The sequence below is a fragment of the Argopecten irradians genome, chromosome 3 (genome assembly GCF_041381155.1).
Source record: "Argopecten irradians isolate NY chromosome 3, Ai_NY, whole genome shotgun sequence".
Classification (NCBI taxonomy): Eukaryota; Metazoa; Mollusca; class Bivalvia; order Pectinida; family Pectinidae; genus Argopecten; species Argopecten irradians.
In genome coordinates this window covers 44104429-44120681 of record NC_091136.1, presented here as the reverse complement: position 1 = coordinate 44120681, position 16253 = coordinate 44104429, and the positions used below count along the sequence as shown (strand labels likewise).

At 32.9% G+C, this 16253-nt stretch overlaps 2 protein-coding genes across 3 annotated transcripts in view; one reads left to right on the top strand and one right to left on the bottom strand.

Annotated features, from left to right (window-relative positions):
• Positions 1-5439, bottom strand: part of LOC138318722 (chromatin-remodeling ATPase INO80-like) — a 35733-nt gene extending 30294 nt beyond the window's left edge. Inside the window, exons 1-2 of the mRNA XM_069261363.1 lie at positions 5252-5439; positions 3427-3580 (exon numbers count right to left, since the gene is read on the bottom strand). Coding sequence (XP_069117464.1) covers positions 3427-3569 — 143 coding nt within the window. The 5' untranslated portion in view covers positions 3570-3580; positions 5252-5439. The remainder of the gene's footprint in view (positions 1-3426; positions 3581-5251) is intronic.
• Positions 5440-5776: 337 nt separating this feature from the next.
• LOC138318721 (serine/arginine-rich splicing factor 6-like) lies at positions 5777-14651 on the top strand. 2 transcript variants are annotated; one of them, XM_069261361.1, is made up of 9 exons: positions 5777-5901; positions 8075-8210; positions 8423-8493; positions 9348-9458; positions 9983-9994; positions 11283-11352; positions 13324-13397; positions 13677-13799; positions 14023-14651. In XM_069261361.1, exons 2-9 carry the CDS (start codon positions 8088-8090, stop codon positions 14276-14278), a joined length of 840 nt encoding a protein of 279 aa, XP_069117462.1. In that variant the 5' UTR covers positions 5777-5901; positions 8075-8087; the 3' UTR covers positions 14279-14651. The 2 variants fall into 2 exon arrangements, with proteins under 2 accessions (XP_069117462.1, XP_069117463.1); XM_069261362.1 differs by lacking the exon at positions 9983-9994 and having other exon boundaries at positions 5778-5901.
• Positions 14652-16253: the final 1602 nt, after the last annotated feature.

The following is a 16253-nucleotide window of genomic DNA, read 5'->3' as shown; positions in this document are numbered from 1 at the left end:
TGCAAATGAAGTATTATTACATTAATGACAATGCTTTGTAATCATTTTTCGATAAAAGCATCTTGTACATGGAAATCGACACAAATATTCGGCCGATGCAGAGATGGGGCCCCGGCAAGGGGCAATTATTGCAGCATAGCATTCGTCGTATTTTACATCAACCGAATCATGAAGGTTAAATACAAATAATCGTAACATAATTTCCCATTTAAAACCACACGAAAACGTTCCATAGAACGTCCGTGCATGTAGCTGTCAAAGATGTGAAAATAAATTAGCTCATACATAGATATTTTACAAGTACAATATATGTGTTCAATTATTCGTGTAGTTTTTTGCAGAGGATTTAATTAAATTATCTATGTCTCTGGTTGTTTTTTTTTTTTTGTAAACAATATTTGAGTTCTGGAGAGAGATGACATGAATGTCCAGCTGGAAGGAAAGAAACTTTTATGATGTATATGTATCATTCCATGTAGCTGCTATAGAATTACAACTAGGAAATTCTCTCAAACATTGATAATATTTAATTCTTCACATTCATGTAGGCCTATGCTGTGAGAATTAACACATCATATATATTTCCAGAAAACATATAGGCCTACATGTATGTTACTTTCCTTTTCTGTTGTTTCCTGTTCTTTTTTGTGCTCTGGAGAAAAAGATGATTGAGTTGAAGAAAAGTAATTAATTAAGAGAAATGTGTACCACAGTACTTTGTCTGTAGCCGAGGGGTTCTATACTGTTTTAATAGTCCAGTAATTAATAATTAAATTGAAAATTTCAAAATTAAGATGAAATTGTAAATTCCATTTTTGAATGAAGTGGTTCCCCTCCTTTGAGAGTACACAGTGTGTATACCCTTTTTGGTTTTTAGGAATAATACCTGAATAGGAACCTGAAATAACATGACAATCAATCAGGTATGTGTGTGTTGGGGGGTGGGGGTGGGGGTGGGGGGGGGGCTAAAAGACAGAAGAATCATGAGGTTGGGAAGTTGTAACTTGAGTGGGGGGTTGAAATATAGAAGAAATAGCTACAGATAACTGGAAGTGGAAGGGTGCTTTATCATTGATCTGGTCATTGCATATTTGGGGTTTACATGGCTTTTTTTTGGTTATTTAGTCTCATTGATTTTGGAGCAACTTTGAATCCATATGGTACTGTATATCTTTCTTTTTTCCATGTGTAGCTATTTCTTCTGTATTTCACCCTCCGCCCAAGTCACAACTTCCCAATAGGTACCACTTTTTTGTTTAGAACTCAAATCAAAGACAGATGTACATAGTACTACATACTACATTTTAGTCTATGTGTTTGTAATCACTGTTACTACAGTATTAATACATTAATGGTCTATGTACAAGTTACACATAGACAATAAATGTGAAATTTGGTTCAGACAAAAAGATTTTTAACATTTCAGATAACTTGCTAGTTTTTATGGTTTTATTTATATGTTGAGTCTACTCTCTTGTAAAGTAGAATTTAGAAATCCTAAGACAATGTTATCTATATTTCTATATGTAAAAAAAATCCTTATATTTTAAAAGTAATTGAAAAGCTATCTCACAAGCCCTGACAAACAAATGGACAGGCATATGGATGCAAGAATTATAATCACTGGATCTAGAGGACTAATATAAACAAATATTTCTACAAAGTTAAACAATGAAAAAGTATTGCATCATAATTTTATTTAATGATTACAGTACTAGTTGAAAGGAACATTTAATAAATCAATACTGTTTAAATGTTCTGTTCATGATCTTCTAGGTCCATATTGGAAAAGTTTACTTTCAAGAGCACTCAAATCAACATTCTTCAGTCTTCATATGATGCTAATTGTATGTATATGTATACATACACTTGTATACAGGTCCAAGGGATGAACTTTCTGTATTCATGTCACTATGCATGCATAGTGCCTGAAAAAAAAGAACCAGCAATTTTTTATATCTGTTGAATATGACAAAAATTGAAATGATCAATTTCAAATATATATAAAAATGAATAAATGTAGGTTCATTCTACAGTTTTTTTTTTATTTTAGAGAAAACATTTTATAAGTTGTGAATGTGTCACTGATGCATTTGATAGAATCAAATATTGTTTCAAAAAAGATACAAAATTCATTATCTATAGTTCCAACAAAAATTCAGAATAATTATAAATGATACATGGCTGCAGTACATTTCAACTCTGTAAAGTTTGTCATATACACATGAACCAGGTACAGTTGTAATAAATATACAAACACTATTTATTATTATGACCAGAAATAATATTGTATGTGTCCTCCAAATATATCTAAAGAACAAGCTAAAACCTACATGTACATATGTATATGTGTATATCAGAACATATACAATACAATTTTACCAATTAACCTACAATGTAAATCCTATATACAATGTATGTGTATAACACTACCAGAACATGTACAGAACAAAAATTTACAAATTAAAAATCTATAAATATATACATCAGAACTGTATGAATTGACCGGTAGCATACAGGGCATTCATTACCCCTAAAGAGGCCCCACTAAAGAACCGCTATTTACCCCAGGGTTACGTTTTACGCGATTGGGGAACAGGTATGAAACATGTGACCATATGTGACCACTCATTTATGAAAAAATACTGCAAGGGACTATTTACATAATGATCAAAATACGAAGACTCACTCACAATCAGCTGAGCAGGGAGTACCGGGTACGTAGTAGGCCTAGGTACGTACAGTAGCGGTCCGGAGCCGCGTGCTCGTTTGAACTGTTCTCTTCACTATAACAAGTTGTATTGCGTCGTAATGTTTACCGAGTCAGTTGTTGGGATTGTCGCTGCTCCATTGCCTTTCCTTTCGCATTTTAGGTGAGTCAGTTGGTTGTTTTGGCGGAAACATTTTGGTTCAAAACTACGGTAGCCATGTTTTGTTTACTACGGAGAGTGGTGGGTGTTGCGCATGCGTTAAGATTGAACTGCACTCTTAGCCGTCCGGGAGGACTTTTAGGATTCCCATAGATATTATTATTTTCTTCGCATGTACAGCGATTTTGACGGAAAGTTTTATTTTTCTAATTCATAAGAAATTATACCGGATATATTAATACCATTTTTACCGATTTTACAGTCACTTGCCCGACTATTCGCTTTAACATATTTAGTATACAAACAAAAATCATTTATTTAATTGCAGAAAAAAAAAAGAAGAAGAAAAAGTGCAGTTACATAACAATATACACAGATCAAATGAAACGTGTCAAAATCCTCCACCATACTGCCAGTGATAGCTGCATATTTGTTCATTATACAAACAGTCTTAATTCATTAGCGATACCTGACAGATTTCACTAAGTAGTCAAAACAATAATGCAAATGTTTATTTAAGATGGCTTACATTACAGGTAAATTAAACACTAGTCACCTGTGAGTTGGTGGTTCGTTAATGATTTTTTCCACATGAGTAAGGAATGGTTCCAAGCACAAGGCACTTTCAATCTGCTGTATATGCAGAGGCTTGGCTAACTGTTGTCCATAGTTGTGTTCCAGGGACGTGTGATAGGACATTCTACACACTCCTGAAAACAGATAAAAGACAAAACAACATTACAATTTGGATACTTCCATTGTATTAGCCCTTCATGTACATTTCACTAACCCAAATGTGATGCCACAGTTGTTACCCCAGTATCTGTTCATGTCCATTACAACATAGAAGGACAAATATTTCTTGAAAATACGGTATGTATATCATGTTGTTTGATATGAACTAGTGTTATATTCATTGTTTTCCCATATAATCTTAGATTATTGTACCTCTCTTGAAATCTAAAAAGATTCTTAAGATTAGTGGTAAATGTTTTTTTGTCTTAAGCATTTTGGGAAAATTTACTTCGCAAATCATCACATAAGCAATGTCAATTATGATGAATCTTTGGGATTTGAAGAAAGAGGTTAATATTTATGACTATGAATTAAATATTAAATTCACAAACAAATCAACTTACGTATAATTGACTTTTGACAGGAGACTGTCACTGCATGATCATAAACATTTGTTTTGGTAAACATAAGGGATGATGTGGAAAATTAACTTTGTTGATAAAATCCAGTAAAATTTAAGCCCAAATCATACAGAAAATTACCATTATAAAGTTTGAATGTCCAAGCTGTATGAATGTGAAATAGAAAAGTATGTTTTTAGAGTTTAAAACAATTCATAATGTTTAAATGTCCCAGCTACATTTTTTTCATGCATACAATACATATTATTACGTAATTGGTACATTGACCAAAAAATGTGTACAAGGCACATAAAAATTGAGAAAATTAAATGGCAACTTTAATTTATGGGACTTAATTATTTAGACTTTTCATAAAATTCAATGACAGGGTATTGCATAAAATAAGTTTCAAGTCAATTTGCCAAAAAAATTAGTACATGTATATGGTATTATATATGCGTATTTTAATGCAAGACAAGTGACTTGAGGAGACTTAGAAAAGTGAGGTGACTAATAATAATTGTATCCTCAATAGATCAAGTTTATTATTATTAAGTTGTTTGATTTATAAACCGTTCATACTATAATGTTTAATTGACAAGTGGCAGTGAGAATTAATTTCTTTCCAAATGCTGTAAATTCTAAAATTGGATCAAAGTCAGCATTAAAATTATTCACAATTTTAATTCAATGAGCACCAAAACATAAATTGAATCATCACGTTGTATTAACAATTTAACATGATGCTGGTAGAACATGTAGATATACCTTATCTCTATTTTGCATACATTGTAAAAAAATATTTGAAAACTAGAGTATATTCAAAGAAATATTGAATCGACAAATATAAGCAATGTCAATTCAAGACAAAAAGTAAAGTTATCTACCTAGCCGTTCATCAACAATGACAAACCCTACTTTCGTCTCGGCTCCCATTTACCACATATGATATTCACGTGTTTATTACATGCATGCATGTCGTACAATGCATAAATCGGACATGTAGATTATCATTTTGTCTGTTGATTGTAGGATTATGTAGAAATTGTGTGGACGTGAGGTTGATTCGATTTTTGACAACAGACTAGCTACAAAAACAGCAACAAACAACGCACTGAACGGAATTCATTTGAAGGTTAGTAACATAAATAACGAACTAATCAGTTTACAGACATAGCCATAATATAAAATATTTGTAGCAGACGAAAACAATAACCACATGGCACGCTAAAATAAACATTTTACCTTAATTTCGGATTTTAACCACTATTTTCTATTCATGAAGTTAACAAATGTATGCAGTAAAGAAACCAATATGGCGGGTTTTCCTGGATAGCCAATACAGCGCAATGGCTGTTCGTCGCTCGAACAACCCGGTTCATGACTTTCCTCTCCCTTTGCAGGGGGTCTCCCGCCATTGCAAAGCAAGTTATCTTCAACCAGAAAGAATTGTACGGAAAGACTCCTTTATCCCCTAGCAAGCTGTAGAACATACATTGAAAACATTGCCAATTCAAATATGAAAAATGCAACCGAAATCATATGCCAAACAATTATTGCTCAATGAAATATTATATGGATATCCTTTTTATTCGAGATTATTTTATTTGTTTACACCGGAAATAGAAATATCTTTGCATATAATTAGTTTTAGATATATTTGCACAATATGTTCAAAATAAGAAAAATAAGAAACAATTAAAAAACATAACATGTTTCATATAACTAATTTTTAAAATGTTTCGTTTACAAAATTATATCTTTTAAAGGGACCCCTTTTTCAAGTATATGTGAACCCCACTAGACACGTGCATGTAGACGCTTGTATGAAAATAATAAATTGTCCAGTGCTACAAACGTTTCTATGATTCAATTCATCACAGCGGCGTTCGATGGTAAGTGCGTGGAAACAATTTAGAGAATTTTCAAAGTCACAAAATGCCATAATATTGTTAATTTCCAGCTAAATAATCATTCAAGCTTTGCTAATACAGACATTAAAGTCTCGTTTATATGTTTATGTGGTTTAAAACAATGATCAATGCATTAAAACTTCAAAAATCTATTTTGTTGTCAACGTGCAAGCTTTCTTCCATGTCGTGGAATGATTCGTGACAATCAAAAAGCATATGGGAAATTAGATTGTATTGGACTTGTGTAGTTTAACTAATAATTTACATTTCTTCTTACATATTTCATATTATAATTTAAAATTACTGCCCCAATGCTCCTACATTAAATGTCCTCATTTCTACACTTCCGGTCTATTTAATTTTGCATGTCATACCCGAGTTTTAATTATTGATAATATATTGATTTTGCAGTACAGTATTACACACTAAAGATTTTTTTCATTTCTTTGTTTAATTAGTTAGTTTAATGCATTACAATCAAACTAATTGCAATGCATTCAAGATATATCAACCAAACACATCACAGTTGTAATGCATCTATACATTGTTTTTCACAGTTTGATTATCTGTCATATATATAGCATTAAAATCAAGTTTTAAATTAAAAATATGATATGCAATGAAAACTTCATATGCATCTGTGCCTCTCTAATATAAATGACCTGGCACCAGTCTTCTTGAAAAAGGGTTTATGCATCTTTATATTACTAGAAATGTAAATTTTCATAAAATGGGTTATGAAAATAACATTTCTTCATGAAGTTCTATTTACCTTCCGAAAGAAAGATCTATATATTTAAGGAGGATTGAAAACTAAATTGAATTAATTTTTTTTAGGATTCTAATTTTCCTTCTTTTTACCTTTCTAGTTTCCTTCATAAATAGTGTGAAACTGCAAGATTGTGTAATGGGATTTAACAAGCAATTTATGTCGGATTTTTTCCTTGTAAGTCCTGGACACGCCAAATTTGAAAATGGTTAGTCCCAGACAAAATCAGTGAGTCCAGACAAAATCAGTGAGTCCAGACAAAAATCAGTGAGTCCCAAAATATATGAGAGTCCTTGCAATAGTACTTTCCCTGTGTTATTTATCTAAATCATATCATTCAAGACAATTAGGGACAAAAAAATGTTTTAAATTATAACAATCATTAAAATTACAGGAATTTAATTATTTCATAAAAAATATTCAAAATTATGTCGTTTAAAGTGAATAAACAGTCTAAATGCCTTCATTGGCCTTCTAAAAGTTCTCACATATTAATACGACGGTCGTCAAGTTCTGCTTATGTTTCCCAGTTCTAAGAAAAGTTGAAAGCAAGGCTGCATGAAAATGTAACCACGGACATAATCAGCCGGGAGGACGTTTTAGGATTCCTATACTTTAAATTAATTTCTTTGTATGCAGACAGATTTTGACGAGAGATTTTATTTTTCTATTTCATAAGAAATTATACTGGGTACATTCAGACCATTTTTACCGACTAGCCATCCTTGCCCGACTGTTCACTTTAAATATTATGTAAACCAGTTGCACATTTTTGTTTAACATGTTGCTTATTTAGGTGACACGCTCCCACTTAAAAAGTGATAAAATATATATAAAAAAAATCATTTTTATAGCCAATTTTGATTAATTCTTTGTTGTCTTTCCATAATTTATATATATAAATATATATATATACGAAAGCTATGACTCAAAAGATTTATTAGGTCAATGTTCAGTAGGAGAACACATACAAAATTTATCATTTATTTTTAACATGTGATTTATACTGCATGTTATAAAAAATTGTTTTTAAATAGAAAAGTAAGCTGTCTTAAATAAAACACAAAGGTAATTGATCATCGCGAAAATTACAGCAAATTCATATTTTTTCAAAGATAAGAAGTTTGAAAATGAAACATGATACACTAAATATGGATTCTGCTACTGAAATCAGGAAGCATCTGCAGATGCAAACTATATAAAAAAATGATGTGTCCCAACTGAAATGGATGCATCCCATAAATTGCTGGTTTACTGTTATGTCCCTTGCCAATGTGTCCAATTTTGATATATATTGAGACTTTGGCATTCATTTAGAAAATAGTTAATTTGTTCTTTGATTGACAAGGTATTAACTATTAAAAGAGATTTGATGTATGTTTGCAGAAAATTGGTCAACATGGGAACTAGAGTATATATTGGCCGTCTGTCCTACCATGCTAGAGAAAAAGATGTCGACAGATTTTTCAAGGGCTATGGCAGAATCAGAGATGTTATGCTGAAAAATGGCTATGGATTTGTTGTAAGTCAAAGCACATCAAAGGTTTATAGTATATGAGATGCAAGATATTTTATTTTAGTATTTATCACTGTGGTATTAAACTTTGTTTAAAATATGAGCTTTATGAATTGCTGATGAAAGTCTTTATTACATTTCAAGTATAATATAACCACTGTTTGTTTCAAAAGTATGCATGAAATGCAAATAATATGTAGGGTTTGTTTTTTTCTAAGGAATTTGAAGACTACAGGGATGCTGATGATGCTGTCTATGAATTAAATGGAAAAGACTTATGTGGTGAAAGGTAAAAATGATTGCATATTCATTATTTCATTTTAATTTTCAAAGTAATATTATGCATTTATGGCCTTAGTGGGAGTGTGAGATGAAGGTTTATTTACCTGAATGTGTATTCAATTTGAGGGTAAATAAACCTCCATATCACACTGCCACCTGGGACATAAATTGTTTATTATACCGAAAAATCCTGATTCGCTACTCTGGGTTAAATATTACTTAAATTTGTGATGAGTAAAAAAGTGATGTTTTATGCTTCGTTCATCATTGTCGACAATTGGAAGGGGAGATAACTCTGTATAAAAGACGGACGGTCACCATAGGGGCACATATCTAGGGAAATATGCTTTATTTCCCTGAGGGAAATACCTGCATTTTATTTCCATCATGTGATGTGTTTCAACTAATCACAGACAGTTATAAACATGAGGTATAGTAATATGTTTAATGATTCGGGAATCATTGTTTAATGATTCGGGAATCATTAAGACGTTTGTAATTTACATACATTAAATAAAAGAACCAGCAAAGATGTCAAACTATCTGATAATGATCATCTAGGGGATGACAATTTAAAATCTGGTTTTGAACTTTTTTTGGTATGATTTGATGAAATTTATATTTTCATACTATTTACATGCCAATATTACAAGTTTCAGGTTAATCCTCTTTATATTTATTATGCATAACTGTATGATGAATTTACATTTATTGGAATCCATACATTGACAGAAATTTACTTATCGCAAATTGTATCTGGTTTAAAGATGTTTGTACTGGAATTCCTCATATCAGTAGAAACTTTTGTTTGCATAGTCGCCATAGTGACAGTAAGTTAGTCACCACCAAAATCTATTTCAGAGTGATTGTAGAGCATGCTAGAGGAGACCCAAGAAGTGGGGACTATAGACGAGATAGCGGACGTGACCGTGCATACAGCTTTCCTCCTCGTCGACGTGGAGGCAGAGATAAGTAAGAATCTATTCAAGCATTATACATGTATATGTAGTAGAAGAACAATTGTCTGTTTAATTACTGATTAGTAAAATTCTACATAACTATCCCATACTTTTGGATAACTAAATAGATGTGAAGAGAGAAACAAAACTGAAGGAGAGTTGCATCTGTTGTTAGATTATAATGTTTTGCCTTTGATGGTCATGGTCTCCTTAAGTGTAAAATTCTCAAAATGCAAATATTGTCAAAGGGACTCTCAAAAATATTGTCTAAAACAAAAAAGTAAATAATATTAATACCTCGATAATAATCTAGTTCGAGGAGGGTAATACTTTTGAAAATTTAAAAGAAATTCCCACAACATTGACAAAAGGTAGTTCATATCTGATAATTCTGGTTATTGATTTTAGTCTCTTTGTTTCAAAGCAATTATGGATGATAATACGACTCTCTTAGAATGATTATATTTTAAAGCAGTTTATGTCCATATCAACTGCATTGGCCAGTTAAGTAAGATACTTTTTGACTTTACATTTTAGACACCAGGCAAAGTGAGTACGACGGCAATGAACGATGACTTTAATAGCCGTAGATGTCACTAGATGCCCATTGATGACTCCAACCAACAGATGTTTAAAAACCAAAACATAATTTTGTATTTTAAAGAAAAAAATCTCGCCTAACTAGTTAACCATACATTTGTCCAAAAAAAAAAAAAAAAATTAAATAAGGCCTTTAGCATGAATACTGGAACCTTAAAAGCACCATGTAGATGTAATTGTACTGTAAAGAGTGCTGAATTATTACATTATATTACATTAACAGCTGTCTGTAGTGAAATGTCTGCAAAAAGTAGTTGATATGTGTACAATGTTATCACTTTATGAAACACATTCAGTTAAACTGATTACATTTTAAAAAGTAGAAATATCATACACATATCAAGTACTCCTTTCAAAATAACAAATTAGCTGAAGTGTTCCTATCTCTTTCTGAGGATTTTACAATTTGGGTTTGAATTTCCATTGGAAAAATATGAAAGGGAAGGTGATGGCTTTATAATAAACTACATTCTCACTATGTAGCCTTACTATCGAATGTTACTAGTTATGAAAGCATAGCTGCCTGTCTTAAAGTGTACTTAACCTAGTGATGTTGCAATCTTCAAACTGCGATCACAGACAATGCTAAGATAGGTTGTTTTTGTGTGTTTGTCATTCTCCTCATAACAATGGAAGCATATTCCAATGCCTATATATATATTTGTATTTGATATTTTTAAAAAAAAAAAGAGAGAGAAAAATGAAATGTGTGTTACAGGTAAAAAATGAAATCTTTTGGGTCAGGCTTACTGATGGCAATAAACAAAATGACTCAAAAAATGGAGAGAGAAAACATTGAAAGAACATTGGATTGATTGAATATTTGTTAAGAAACTGTACCTGGAAGACATGTAAATGAACATTGTGCTATGGCATGATGACATCCTACCAATTGGTTGCAAAGCATTTAACTTTATCAACTTTAATTATAAATTTGTAATTTTTTCTATAGTTTTGTTGAATAAGTTTTCAATTTTGTTCAGTTTTCTGGAATTGGAATGTGTAGTATCTAGCTTGCATATGTAAAGAACCACCATTTTTGATCACATGGCTCAAAGTGGCAACAGCCTAAAGAATATCTTTTTATCAAGAAACCCATAGAAGCAGATGAGATGCAAGTTATAAAGTATCCTCTTTAATAGAGTTTTTGAATTAAAAAAAAAAATCCAAACTAGCCAACAAATGCTGGTGGTTTGCAGCATGTTTTATAAACTTCAAATGCTATGATTAATTGCAGGTATGGTCCCCCAATCAGGACAGAATATCGTCTCATTGTGGAGAACCTTTCGTCTCGAGTCAGTTGGCAGGTATGTTAAGCTTAGCATTCACCTTTGTTACTAGTAAGATTATATAAGTTAAGTTTTTCAGGTGTGTAGAATCCTGAATGTCTTTGTATTTTTAATATTTGGGCGTAAAACATTCTAATTCGTCTGTCGAACCAAATGTATATCGTGAAGGAGGAGAGGGGGTGTGGCAGTTTTGAATAAATGGTTTGTATTGGCTGGAGTAGAGATTTTAATGGATATAAATGCATGATATTCATGGGCATTGGTAGCTTCCCTTTTCTATTTTATTGCCATCATTTCTTAACCTATGCTATACAGTTCCTGCATCATCATCTTCTCCTTTCCAAACGACCTCAAACTAAGAAATGTGTCAGGAGAAGCTGGTCTTGCATGTCTGCACCTTATTCCTCTAACTTATTCAGAGAAACCGTGATAATAGTGCTTGGTCTCCCTTACTCTAGTTATTCAAGAGTGGTATAATCGATTCTTTGTATATCATATTGTCAAATAAGCCTATGGTGTTAAGTTTGTCGTCTTGTTGAATATAATGAAAATACGCAAGAAGCGACATGATATTTGTGTCCAATTCAAAATATGTAAATCTGATCTAGCATTGATTTTGGTAGAATTTTGATACAGTTATCAAATGATGATTGATCTGGTATTCGGGTTGGCAACCTTTACTTTAAAATAAATTAAAATTTGTAATGTATCAAATTCTTTTCAAAGTCAATATTGGTGAATTCAGATTAAATACCTAGTGAGTGGTTTTGCATGTAATACAGATTAGCTGTTTAAATCCATTTCAAGTAATTTGTTTGAAATAGCTAACTTATGTAGGCATTTAAGAAAAAGAAGCAAGCAAGAAAAGGAAAACTTTTTTAAAACAAGTAGTAATTCTAAACTGGTATTGTCTTCTCTCATAAGCACACATCCTCTAAGATGAGGTAGCTGACGATCCATGAAAGATGTCGGTCTGATCTGACTCCCAAAAAGTGTTTGAGAGATGAAGGTTCCCTCAGGTCGATCACACACATTGCTTGCTTGATGGGGCACACATCCCTGAAAGATGTCGGTCTGATGTCAGATGGGGGTTCCACTCGATCTTTGAGGCACCCAAGTGTCATTCCCAATTTGCTTGGTCGATTGATGCTGGCTGAACCGTGCATATCCTACTGTCGTCCATGGATGGACGACAGGGTTAGATTTCAGATGTGAATAGTCCACGTGATCAGATCAGGGGGACCAAGGACTGGCATTACTGTTAGCTATCTAATTAGGCTTGACAGACGGTCATATTGGAAGTCTAGGTAGTGTGGCAGCACTAGACAGGCAGGACCAACCACTATCCTGTAGGGTTCAAAACAAATGATGAGAAAATTGAAGGTTGCCTGGAGGTAATGTTAACAAGAAAACAAATATTTATTTGACTTTCACTGTAAAAAAAAATGTTGGTGCATATCAACAAAATCAATTTACTCCCCCCAATTATTTTTTCCTAAATTATTGTGGTAAAGAGAATGTAACAAAATTTATCTTAGGAAAAGTCACAGATTTTAACAAATACATCAGAAGATTTTTATTGGTGATCTGGAACCTCTTTTTGGCTTTTGAGGAAGGTTACAAGTATAAAATATCTTGGCAGTTCTATTTCTAATAAAAATAAGTATTACTCCGCCATGTGCTGATGCCATAACTTGTCTTGGAGATTAGAATAGTGTCTTTTGGTCCTTACTTTGGTAAGTATGAAGTTTCTTCCTGGGTTTCTGTCCTCTTGTCAGCCCCTTCTGTGTTAGCAACACATCACTGGTAAGTATGGGTCATGAAAAGGATCCTCAATTGGGGAGATGGAACAGGCTGAAGATTGGGTAAACATTTTATGCAGGATTTTGTAATCGGTTTCCCATTATGCCATATTTTAATCATTTGTCCCATTCACTCAGTCTCTGTGCTGTGAGGTATTATTGATTAGTTTATTTGCTGTACTTTAAGGATCTGAAAGACTACATGAGACAAGCTGGAGAAGTCACATATGCAGATGCCCACAAACAGCACAAAAATGAAGGGTAGGTAACTCCAAAATGATGATGATGGAGAAAGCATACCCCATTCTCAATATATGCAGTGTCACTAGTCATTAGACTTCATTTAAAAATTAATTGTTAGCATGGACCCTGATATATTCAAATTCAATAAGGTGGAAGAAAAGGGTTACCTCTTGAGATTAAGTTTACAATAAATGCATTTATCAATTAATATAAATGCTTAAAGATTTGTCTATTTTAAAATTTGGTAGATTTTAGTTCAATACATGTATTTATCTAGTATAACTTTGTTTTATGTAGTGTCGTGGAGTTCTCTCAATATGGAGACATGAGGAATGCTCTTGACAAATTGGACAACACAGAAATCAATGGCAGAAAGATAAAGTTGGTGGAAGATAAACCAAGACGCAGCAGCAGAAGAAGGTTGTTCTTTCATATTGCAATTCATCAATTATTCACATTAAAAGAAAGTGTATATTATCATTGTTGTCCTTCGGATATGCAAATATTTTAGGTTAAAATGACCAAGAGAGCCTCATAATGGCCATTACTGTTATTTACAACTTGTAAGGTATTTTTGTAAACTTAAACCAGGACACTCTCACAATTTTAACTTGATTGTAATATGGTTATGTTTCTTTTGCAGTCGATCCAGAAGTCGTTCCAGATCAGCAAGCAGATCGAGATCAAGGTCACGCAGCAGGTCAAGGTCAAGAAGCAGAAGGAGTCGTAGTCGCAGTCGAAGCAGAAGCAGCAGGAGGAGTCGTAGCAGGAGTAAACACAGCAAATCCAGATCTAGGTCAAGGTCAAGGTCAAAGTCAGAACCACGCAAATCTATGTCTAGGTCAAAATCAAGGTCAAAGTCCCCTCTGGAAAATGGATCACACGAACAAAAAGATTGAAAATGGAAATCAGTGATGGTGGTTTGTTGAGAGAATTATAGAATGAGGAACAGTTGGACCTGTTTGTTCAACAGCTGCTTGACTTCTTTAGGGACTAAAAGAACACTGTTAATCATGTCATGTCCTAGCATGTTCTCTTCAGCTGGTTTCTAATTATGTTTTTAATCATCTTGTAATTCATTCATTTGTTTTAGATGCTTGACACTATTTTTACAATTGGCTACATACAACGATTGTGATCAGGTCAGCAGCTGTTGTTAGACACAGCAGTTTTGTGTAATATATGTATAGCATTGATTCATTGTGGACGTTTGTATGTGTCAAGGATTTGTAACATGTCTAATGTAATAAAATATTTTTGTTTCAATGTCAATTTTATTTTGTTGATTGTGATATTTCTTGAGAATTTCCATCTTAAAAATTTGTGCATTATCCGGCAGTCAGCTATTACTAGTCTTTAAGATTTATTAGCCAAGAATGACTTAAAATGTTCTCAATCAACCAATTGAATAGTCTGAATGAGAAAAACACAAAGGATGGAAGAAATATGTACTGCTTTGACCATTATCAAAACTACTAGCTTGAAATGAACTGCAATATGCAGTTTCTAAGCAACAGGAAAAGAAATCTTGGTCTTGATCGGAGATGATAAGACCATTGCAATATAACTGGAAAGTGCAACTTGTGTAGAATTTTCCTTATATTTCAACAGCAGCATATAACCGTGGTATATCACAGCATTGAAATATTGAATTTAGATTCAAAGTATGATTAGAAGTATATCACAGAAATAAATTGTAAGAATTATTACATTGTATGCTAAGAGATAAAACTACGTAGAATTAGCTATTGACGAAACCAAATCGGGTAAATTGAGACAGGCAGGCAGATCCTTCAAAACATAAGCATACATACTTTCTTGAAATGGTCGTTGGGAGTCCAAAATGGTTCAACGAAGTATGTTTATTGATGTCACAAAACTGATAATGTGAATACCCTCCTACACGAGAAGAGACTTGATAAAGAAAGGATGCAGACCATCGTCTATAGTTGGTTGCTATCACTCGTTGTATCCGGGCTTGGATTACAGTTATTGACTTATTTCATAGTAAAACTGAAGACCGTTCAAGAGAAAATAACAAATCTGCGATTTCTTTATATGATTACCAAAGGGTGACTTCCTTCAAACGGTTTTGACAAAACTTTGTCCGTGTCTCCTCTAATAATCGTACACTGAGCCATCAATTTAGATATGACAGTGCAGGAGAGGACATGACTTATGAGAAACACTCTTTCCTTGCAAAATAAACCAAAATCTATACTATCAACATACAAGTTAGAAAAGATTTGGCAATCCCAGGTAACAACTAGAGATACATAATTAAATACAAGAGACCCATCCCACAGTTGAACCATTTGATGGGCATATATTACATTGCGCTAATAATAATGAAACAGACGAAAATGGTCCCTTAGCTAATGACCATGTTTTATGCACTGACATAGGATGGCATATGTCATTTTGATTGGGGATAGGTGACGTTTTAAGTAAGTACTGTACTGAGCTCTTGTACTCCAACAGCTCTTGTTGATCTCCACCCTTCACAATTCTAAAACTGTTTCATTCAAATATGAACTCTTTTAAAAAAAATATCCTTAGATTCCTGTGATTGGTTGCATTGTTTATATTAGTTGCCTTGACCTTTAGAAACCATTTCTGATCTGATTAATGGGCCAAAAGGTCATCCTGTAAGAAGTTGGTTGTGTCTTCATCTACCTGCTTCTTCTCCATGCATTTGTGGCTGAGGTGAGGGGTCGTATCTTCAATCTAGGTGCCTCTTATAATTCGCATTTATTGATAGCACTGTCTTTGAAACCATGTGTTTGTAGCAGTTTCTAGTTGCGTATGGGTCTACCGTCTGCCAGAGTTAGGTATCCTAGGCTACAAACATAGTTTATTTGATCTACAGTTGTT